General features: G+C 48.5%; 4 protein-coding genes across 4 annotated transcripts; 2 read left to right on the top strand and 2 right to left on the bottom strand.

The window, feature by feature from the left end:
• Positions 1 to 213: 213 nt before the first annotated feature.
• On the top strand, positions 214 to 507 carry LTS14_004014 (uncharacterized protein; the record flags this gene model as incomplete). The annotated part of the gene is made up of 1 exon (XM_064836716.1): positions 214 to 507. The coding sequence occupies one exon, from the start codon at positions 214 to 216 to the stop codon at positions 505 to 507; it is 294 nt and encodes a 97-aa protein (XP_064696107.1).
• Positions 508 to 794: 287 nt separating this feature from the next.
• Positions 795 to 2,321, bottom strand: LTS14_004015 (uncharacterized protein; the record flags this gene model as incomplete). The annotated part of the gene is made up of 2 exons (XM_064836717.1): positions 795 to 1,599; positions 1,681 to 2,321. The coding sequence occupies 2 exons, from the start codon at positions 2,319 to 2,321 to the stop codon at positions 795 to 797; spliced, it is 1,446 nt and encodes a 481-aa protein (XP_064696108.1).
• Positions 2,322 to 4,835: 2,514 nt separating this feature from the next.
• LTS14_004016 (uncharacterized protein) lies at positions 4,836 to 6,718 on the top strand (the record flags this gene model as incomplete). Its single annotated transcript, XM_064836718.1, has 2 exons — positions 4,836 to 5,245; positions 5,305 to 6,718. The coding sequence occupies 2 exons, from the start codon at positions 4,836 to 4,838 to the stop codon at positions 6,716 to 6,718; spliced, it is 1,824 nt and encodes a 607-aa protein (XP_064696109.1).
• A 627-nt stretch (positions 6,719 to 7,345) lies between these two features.
• On the bottom strand, positions 7,346 to 8,148 carry LTS14_004017 (uncharacterized protein; the record flags this gene model as incomplete). Its single annotated transcript, XM_064836719.1, has 2 exons — positions 7,346 to 7,718; positions 7,778 to 8,148. The coding sequence occupies 2 exons, from the start codon at positions 8,146 to 8,148 to the stop codon at positions 7,346 to 7,348; spliced, it is 744 nt and encodes a 247-aa protein (XP_064696110.1).
• Positions 8,149 to 9,678: the final 1,530 nt, after the last annotated feature.

Raw genomic sequence — 9,678 nt, forward strand, 5'->3', positions numbered from 1 at the left:
TGCGCAGCCGGCTTGGAGCTCTCACAATGATACCGCTGAGTTGTACTTCAAAGACGAGGCTCACATAGGTGCGTGAACACAAACGGGCGCGTTTCAACATCGCGTGGCTGACCCGATCCCTAATCTACAGGTCGCGTATTCGGTAGCCAGTACACATCGGACATCGTAAGACCGGATGGCCGGAACTTGAACGATTTCGCTGCCACTATCGCCATGTTCGCCGATGAACAACTCGTTCACGAAGCTCCTGCAAACCAGGGCGAAGAACAAGCGCTTCTGGCACTGTACTATCTCGATGCAGTGGACCGGCAGGAGCCTCGCCAGCTGGCCAAGGACGTTAATCCCGCAGTCATCAGCGCCTTCGGTGGCTTCAGCAAAAACATTGTTGCCAACGTTTCCCTTCCCGATCCAGGGAATATGCTTAGGTACTTTCAGGCCTCAGGTGCCCCTACGTACTCACTGGCCCATCAGGTTCATCTACGTGGCAAGGACGATTCCAGCTTTTAGGATCGCTCAGAAGCAGCTAGAAATTCCACTTCAGGACACGATCAGGGTGGAGTCAGCGTTTGTTCTGTTTGGTCTTCGATCGGTAATCTACGACCAAACTTCTAAGCTAAAATTCGATACCGTAAGGCAGCCTCGAATAGCAGAGTATATATCCTAGAAAACATTATATAATACTACCAGATACTATAGTTGTTGTGATAGTACCTTACCTAGAGAGCTCCTAGAGGTTGTTCATAATATAAAACAACCTAATAGCTTTGATTCGTAGGATAGGACGTTTTAAGCTTCTACTTTCGCCTCGTAATTATTACATCGACACCGCTTACGTTAGCAAAACTGCCGCTCTCGAACCGCCACTCCCTTGCCGGCTCTACAAGCCTGAACTCAAAAGCCCGTAGCAGCGTCGGCACTACCTTGTAAATCTCCAGCAAGCTGAAGTTCTTGCCGATACATCCAAACCTGCCTGCCCCAAACTGAAATAATGTCCGGTCCATCAAATCGACCCTCATCTGATCCTGTGGATCGGCCACTAGCCACCGCTCCGGTCGGAAGACCTCCAGGTCCGCACCGAAGACCCGGCTGCAACGATGCACCACCCAAGCATTCACACCAACGATCTTCCCGCCGGAGACATGCTTGCCCGCGATCATTGCACCTTGCGGTGGGAGCACCCTTTCCGGCGTAAAACGTGCGGCAGGGTGAATACGAAATGTCTCCTTGATGCAGGCGTCCAGGTATGGCAGCTTCTGCGAAGACTGGAAGCTGACAGCTTCGCTTATCACGGAGGTAGGAAAAGCTTGGTCGACCTCTACTTGCAGCTTCTTATATACGCCAACCGAGCGAAGGACATGGTAGAAGCATGCGCTGAGCGTGACGGCCGTACTTTCCGAGCCGGCGAGGACCATGCTTATCCCGAGCCCGAGGACTTCTCGGTCGCCAATAGTCTCAGGATGCTTCGCTTTGGTCGAGAGGAATTTATCTAGCAAGTCCACTCGGTCTTGACCGTTTCCCGTGTCCTCGCCCTTGGCACGCACAGCTTGCCGACTCATAGCAAACCTGACGACTGGGTTCGGTTCAGCGCTGAAGTAGCCTCTACGGTTAAATCAGAGTAATACCGGGTTTTTCAGCAGCAGTGTGTCCAGCACAGGCATATTCCCAACCACCTGGTTATACGTGAGATAAAAATGTGCCTTGCGAATGATTCCGTCAACGTCGCCGGCCGTTTCCATGAAACCAAACGGTTCGCTGTAGGTAAGCTCGCCCACAACATCGAAAGCGTACCAGTGCATCCATTGCTGGAGCTTGACAACGCTAGCACCTCCCGAACGGTCTGCATATCGATCCCCCAGCTGACTGAGAAGGCTTCTGATTGTACTATCGACGAAAGGCTCATACTGTACCAAAGCGCTCAAGTTGAAAGCAGGCTGGATAGCCTTCCTCAAATTATCATGCCACTCCCCATCGACACTAGAGAAGAGACTTGGCGTCGTCTTCCCTCGGGCGGTAGCAGCCACCGTCCAGTAGAAATCCGACTTGGTAAACTGCTTGTCGGTACCGTAGATATCCCTGATCGCTTCTGGTTGCGCAAAGCTAAGGGTTTCCGGGCCCGTCCGAACGACGTCGCCGTACTGTTTGTGAAGTTGAATGAGCGAGGTTGGTCGATGGGCGCCGAGCGCCGAGTCAAGCATCCGCCACGCGTCGGTCAGAGAAGCCAAGAAGGGGCCAGGATATGTATGTAGACCGTCAAAGAAGCTGCGATAAGCGATGTATGCTGTTAGTGCTACAAAGGCTGTAGCAAGGTAAAAGTAGCCCATAGTGGGAGTGAGCGATGTGGGCAGATGTGATCATCCCATAAAGTGCTTACTTGCTTTCTAGAATCCACTTGAGCCAGAGGACATGTCATATTAATGCCGTCGAGTTGGAGCTCTCGTACAGCTTATGCTTGCTTTCGCTCGGGACGAAAGATGCTCCGATTGACATCATGGCCCCCAAATTGTAGGTTATGCATGACCGCGCCGCTGCGCTCCGCCCCTCCGGTCTCACATAGCCCGTCTTTGTCTATTACTGTGAGGCAGTATAGGCTGCGCAATCGAGTTCGATGCGCTTATCTTGCAGTGAATGAGGCTATCGGGAAGATACAAAACAGCAATAGATCTTAGGTAGGGTCTTGTTTGACGCTTCTACAAGCATACCGTGTATAGGGTTTTAGGGTAGGGTTAGAGGTTCTAAACTCGATAGAGGACAAGTCCCTCTACTATCCGATAGAGTAGCTATTACGATCCTCCTTACTCTAGCCCGCTATATTAGGTCCTAAAGACACGTAGTAGAGACGCTATCTTAGTAACCCTCCTAGTATATAGCTTATATAAACTAGGTTTATATAAGCTAAAAGTAGAGGTTTATATAAGATTTCTTAAATTATAAAACCTCTTATATAAACCTAGGCAACCCTCTATTTTTTTTATACTAGATCGCTTTATTAAGGTTAAAAGGGCGAGCCTTTAGATCAAGTACTAGCTACGCTAGTACTAGCGGCTACTCCTATAGTAGTTGCTCTCCTTCTCCTTTTACGTAGACTTAGACTAGATTCTCGCTCTCTTAGCGAACTTACTAAATACTACGTAAGCTCCTATATATATATTACTTCTCTATAATATTAAGCTTAATCTTCTATAGATTAAGAAGAGCTATTATTATAGATATAGAATTTAATTATTAGTAACGAGTTAGGAACTAAGGCCTAAGGCTAGTAGACTAACTCTAGAGCTAGATATAGGATTACTTTATTACTAGGCGATCGAGTAATCCGGATTATAATTACTATAGGTAACTATAATTAGATTATAATTACTATTAGTAATTACAACTATATACGAATCTTCTATATATATAGAATAGACGTTTCTTATATAGGTAGTTTATGTTTAACCTAAGTTACTAACCCGCTAAAAGGTTACTAAGGTCTCTTACCCAATTACTTGCTTAAGGACTTGCCTAATTAACGAGCTCTAACCCTAGTGTACCGCAGGTGCATAATAGTAATGCTTATAATAAGCGAGACGCTTGCCCTCGCGACGTCTGGCAGGAATATTTCCCCTGTGCCCGATCAATGGAGCACAGTACTACTGGAGCTACACTTTCCCTCCTCCTGGCATCGCTCCGCTTATGGCGTGGATGCAAGGATGGATTACAGTCTTCGCCTGGCAAGCAACGCTAACCAATGTCACGTTCCTCGCTACGACCCAGATCTTGGGCCTCCTTGTACTTAACTATGACACTCATGTCCCTCATCGATGGCACGGGACTCTGCTGATGTGGGCAAATGGCTCTCACGCTCCTGATCAATATCTGGGGCTCAGGTTGCTGCCGGCGATCGAACTTATAGGTGGAATATCCCACCCTGCCTTCTTTTTCGCCCCGCTGATCCCTCCTCCTCTCTCGGCGCAGCTCGAACGAATTTGTTTGTAGGAACTTCCCTCAGTTCGGGAGGGTAAGGAAACGGCGAAGTGTCTTACAGCATATGACTCTTGACTGTCGTGTACTAATTCGTCGATTCGTCCCTCCCTCGCCCAAACTAATGTACAACGTCTATAGCTCACATTGCTACGCTTCGATGGCGCGACCTATACGAGCGAGGAAACTCGGAACGCTGCAACCACCATAGCGAAGTTCTCCTGCTGACCATCGGCATCAATGGAGCACTTGCGTTGGCCTTCCTTGCCGTACTTCATAGCGTTGGAATGCCAATGCCGCCTTCAATCCTTCAACCGGGTACCCTTTTATCGGGATCTTCTACCAAGCCACTGGATTGAAGCCCGCCACTACAGCTATAGAGTCAGCCATCATTATTGTCGCCTACTGTCCCATTTCCGGGACGCTCGTATCGTTTTCTCGTCTGACCTAGGCTTTCGCCCGAGATGGTGCCAAAAGGGATGCATGCCTCGCAATGACTGAGTGTCCGCCTCTGTTCGCGACAGGTGGTGATGTGCCAAGTTTCATACGACGTTGAATCGGAGTGTGCGTGGAAGCAAGCATCGTGTGCTTCCCTTACGTTCTCTCCTATCTCACACTCTCCTGTAATCACTTTTATTACGTCATATCATGGCTCTTCATTGTCTGCACTCGGTACCAACGTAAAAAATGATGATTCCATTTGACCGCAGCGAGTATTTAGACGGAATGCGGAGTCGTTCCTACGTAAATCACTGTAGCGGGGGTATTCCTCCTCGGACAAGGCTCTAATACTCGGCGAATCTATGGCCGAGCGGTCAACTTATAAGCTCATAATACCCCATCAAATGCCAGTTGCCGATGTCAGTAAGACAAGCATGCTTTCCTCCTTGCACATCATCCTCCTGGGATTTTTTTTAATAAAATGCAACGGACACGGCTCAATTTCTGATACACCTTCTGTCCTTGCGCAATCTAAGCTTGTTACAAGCCTCATCGTTGATCTAGGGTACGAGCAGTACCAAGGATACCACAATTCATCCTTCAATCTCAACACGTGGCTTGGCATTCGCTACGCTGCACCGCCTGTCGCGAGCTTGAGATGGCGAGCGCCACAGAAACCGGCTAGGAATCGCGACAAGGTCATTAAAGCTGCCGCCTTTCCGCCGCGATGTCCTCAGGGTCCACAAGCACCGCTCGTACCAAATTACAACTATACTGGCTCCGAAGATTGTCTCTTCCTCTCAGTGTATAGTCCTGCCAATGCGTCTGGTCCGCTGCCTGTCTTGTAAGTCGGCCCTGGTGGTCCAATGTGATACGCGATACTTACTGTAATGACATTATCAGTGTCTGGATTCACGGCGGGGGCTATGGAGGGGGTCAAGGAAATCAAGACATCGGCAATCTCAGTGCAATCAATCATGACGGTTTCGTCAGTGTCGTAATACAATATCGACTAGGCGCCTTTGGCTTCTTAGCGTCCGATGAAGTGTACAATGACGGTAACGTTAACGCTGGACTTCTGGATCAGCACGCTGCCCTACAATGGGTGCAGGAGCATATCTATCTCTTTAACGGCGATCCTCGTCGAGTCACCATTGCTGGCGAGAGCGCAGGCGCTGGCAGCGTCATGCTGCAGGCTATGGCTTATAACGGAACATTGGGCACAAGTCTATTCAACAACATTATCGCCGCTTCGCCATATCTGCCATTGCAGTACCCGTTCTACGGCTGGCAGCCTTCGCAGGCGTACTACACATTTGCACGTGCAGTTGGATGCGATTTAGGCCGTGCGTATGGAAATTCGAGTGTGACTATCATTGCTTGTCTTCGTGCTGCACCATCGCACAAGTTGCAACAAGCAAATGCCGAAGTTGGTGCATCAGGCACTTGGGGGACATGGGCTTTCCTTCCGACTACAGACTTCCAATTCATTCATCATCGACCTAGCGAACAGCTGGCTAGGAGAGCTGTCAACGGTCTTCGCGTGCTGTCCGGAAACAACGCTATGGAGGGTGCTGCTTTTGTAATCCCGAATATCACTACGGACGCCGAATTTGAAGCCTGGCTACGCTTGGAGTATCCCTTGTTGTCCACCGCTGACCTCAATGATATTCACACCATGTATTACGCCCCAGGTATTAATGCTACCATACCATTTGCGACATGTGGCGATTGCAATGGCGCCACTGCGATAAACGTAGGGTCTGAGGCTGTTGGACCTGGGCAGCGCGCTATCAATCTCTATTCTGAGACGACTTTCGTCTGCCCATCATACTGGCTTGCCGAAGCTTTTGACCCCAAATATGGGAAGCAAGCATTCAAATACCAGTACTCTGTTCCTGCCGCTCAGCATGGTGCTGATTTGTCCGCTGAGGGTCTTCGCGCTGAGACAATCAATGTCAGCCCAGACTTCTACAAGGCCTTCACCACTGTCTGGGGCAATTTCATCACTGATGGCAATCCGTCTATCGCCAGTTCTCTGGCCAATGGTAATTCGAACGCCAGTTATAATGCAGCAAGTCGCTGGCCGCTATTTTATACGCAGGGACAGGGCGCTTACCAGATGCTCAATCTCAACGAGACTGGAGGTATCGAGTATAGTGCCCATGTAGTCGCATATCCCGAGCCGAATGTGGAGCAGTACAAGGGACCGGGCTTACGCAATTCAATCCGGCAGGTAGACGCTTATACGTGGGAGGGCGGACGAGGGGCACGGTGCGATTTCTGGAAGAGAATTGGAAGAAGAGTTCCCGAATAAGCTGCAGCTTTCTGGGAGAAAGCGCACGATATTCTGTGTGGCAGTATCCTGCGTTTCAATCGTGTCCATGTACGAAGCAGGTGTACACCTATGCATTCCGTGCCTTGAAGAATAACATGTCACTCTGTCGCTGCGGCATCTCAACATCACTCTCGCTTCCGCTACTGTCAACGCTATCTCTATCGCCTGCCCCCGCGCAACGCTCAATTGCTTCTGATACGCGTTTGAATGTCGTTCAATTGCAGACGTCGTTCTGAGATGTATTGCAGGAGAGTAACAGTCTTGGTATCACTGCGTACTCTCCTCTTCAGCCGTCGCCAACGATGGTGTAGCAATTCGTCGGTATCTTCTCGTGCCTGCGGTTGAGAAGTCTATGCGGGTATTATGCCATTCTGTAGACTATACACTCAAGGACGATTTACATAGGCAGAGTTACGCCGGTTTGAATTCCATAGATGGCTGAGAGGACATGGACGGGCATAGTAGAGCGCGTAAGGGACGTGGTCTGATTCCATTAGGATAGCTACGGGACACAGCGGTGTATTTTGCAAGGTTGCGTTCGGCCTCTCTGTACTTCTGACGCGATCAAGCACTCCCACCCATGCTCTACCGACCAGTCCACCAAGGTTAATTATCAATATATTTTTTCAACTTACTCTTCGTGTATTCAAGCGCCGTAACAAACGCCTTTGCCACGACCTCTGCGCCTGCAGGACTCGTGTGCGTATGATCGTGCGGGTAGAACGCGTCCACAGCACTCGGCCCGAGTGCTTTGTACGCATCAGCCATAGCCTGACCATGGTCTACGAACGTTGAGCTAGATTCGTGAGCTGCGTCGCGCGCGTACTGGACGAAGCGGTTCGCGGAATATGTGAAGTTGCCAGTCTCCCATAGATTGTTAGTAGTTGCGGTAGAGATGATGACGTTGACGCCTCTGGCCCGGTACAGCAGTGCGGCGTTTGTGAGGTAGCGGGTGTAGGTAAGGACGTATTCGGTCCCACTTTGCATGCATCAGCACTCGCCTCACCGTATACTATGGAACAGGAGCGATGTACTCACTTGTAGGTGGTCGTGCATGTGGTATCATAGCCTGTCCCGTTTATTGGCGAACAGTCCGATCGCCCGTTGTCGACCGGGACAAGGGGATTTCCGTCGTTGTGACCAAATTCGATGACGACGAAATCGCCGTTCGTCACATTGTTGGCGATCGCGCCAAACCGCCCTTCTCGCGTGAATGACCGCGCGCTACGGCCGGCGACGGCTTCATTAATAACGGGTAAGGTGAGGAACTCGGGGAGGAAGGCACCCCAGCCTGCAGTGCCGTCGTTGTTGCCGGTCGCTACCATCGTGCTATCGCCAGCTAAGTAGACTTTGGGGACGGCGAATGCGAAAGATAAGAACACCGGGAGGATGAAGGGAAAGATTAGCATTTCTGCGGTGATCAAAGGCAATTTGCGAGATAGGCTCTTCGATTGAATTTTTTTTCTTTGCCTTTGGCAACAAGATCTGAGAGGATATGATCAACTTCAAACACTGTTGAAGGGCTGTCGGTCTGTATATATGTGCTGCGCAAGCTCAGTACCTCCGGTCGACTAGCTTCTATGCGCTGTGTGGCTAAGCTGTACACGAGAGCATTACATTCCGTGTTAGCTTGAACGTGTAGCCGACAGTGTTGTGTGGAAGGAAGAATTGATGTCCTCAGACGATCCAATGCTTCGTCAACCGAAGAGGGGGACGCGACGTAATCAGTAGCCACCAAAAATGCACAAACCTAAACATCATTGACCCGAATTTCCGAGATGATATTGTTTAGACGCGGGAAGGGGCTACATTGCGCCTACTATCATGCTGTCTCTCTCGTTTGCGGTATCGCTGTTATAGTCGTGCCTTCTCTTGTAGGTATTTGTAGCGGTCCCTGCCTTTACTATCGCAATATATAGCGGTATATAGTAAACGGCCTTTTATCTTCCTACTTATTTACGACGCGATATAATTATTATAAGAAGTTTGTAGACCTTAATATTATAGAGACTAGTAAGGATTTATTATACGAGCTTATCTCGTACTATTCTATTAGTAAATATAAAGATAGGGTCTTACTAAGCTAAGCGCTAATTAGTTACCTATATAAGCTTTTAATTAGCTCTTAGAAATATATATTACGTAACCTTTAACTACTAAGAATATACTATATTCCTTCTTAATTAGTAATTCTCCTATTAAGATAGAATTATATATACCTTACCTATAGTTAAAGACCGCCTAACTAATATAAGGCCTAGGAGGCAACTAAATATTAATAGGATCCTCCCTAAATCCGGTAAGGCGCGAAGCTATATAGTCTAGATTTTAGTAGGATCCTATTTAGTAGGATCCGTACTTCTAGAACTACCTATAGGCGCCGTTCTATACGCTAAAATAGGATATATCTTACTCGTAGTACTCGATTATCTATCTAGTATTATTTCTAGTACGTCTAGATAGTATTTCGTAGTACTAGGGTTAGGGTATAGGTGTACGCTAGTAGTCGTCGGACGCGCGAGGGCGTGCGGATATACGCCCGTACGTATAGGAGCGCGGGGTAAAGTATAGCCGCCCCCGTAAAGTTTGGCTACTTCCGAAGACTACTACGGTAGTAGTCTTTAACTCTACTTACCTTAACCCTTTAACTCTACTTACCTTAGCCCTCCTTACCCTAACTAATATAAGGCCTAGGAGGCAACTAAACATTAATAGGATCCTCCCCAAATCCGGTAAGGCGCGAAGCTACACAGTCTAGATTTTAGTAGGATCCTATTTAGTAGGATCCGCACTTCTAGAACTACCTATAGGCGCCGTTCTATACGCTAAAATAGGATATATCTTACTCGTAGTACTCGATTATCTATCCGGTATTATTTCTAGTACGTCTAGATAGTATTTCGTAGTACTAGGGTTAGGGTATAGGTGTACGCTAGTAG

This window comes from Recurvomyces mirabilis (assembly GCF_035927965.1).
Source record: "Recurvomyces mirabilis strain CCFEE 5264 chromosome Unknown scaffold_8, whole genome shotgun sequence".
In the NCBI taxonomy this organism is placed as follows: Eukaryota; Fungi; Ascomycota; class Dothideomycetes; order Mycosphaerellales; family Teratosphaeriaceae; genus Recurvomyces; species Recurvomyces mirabilis.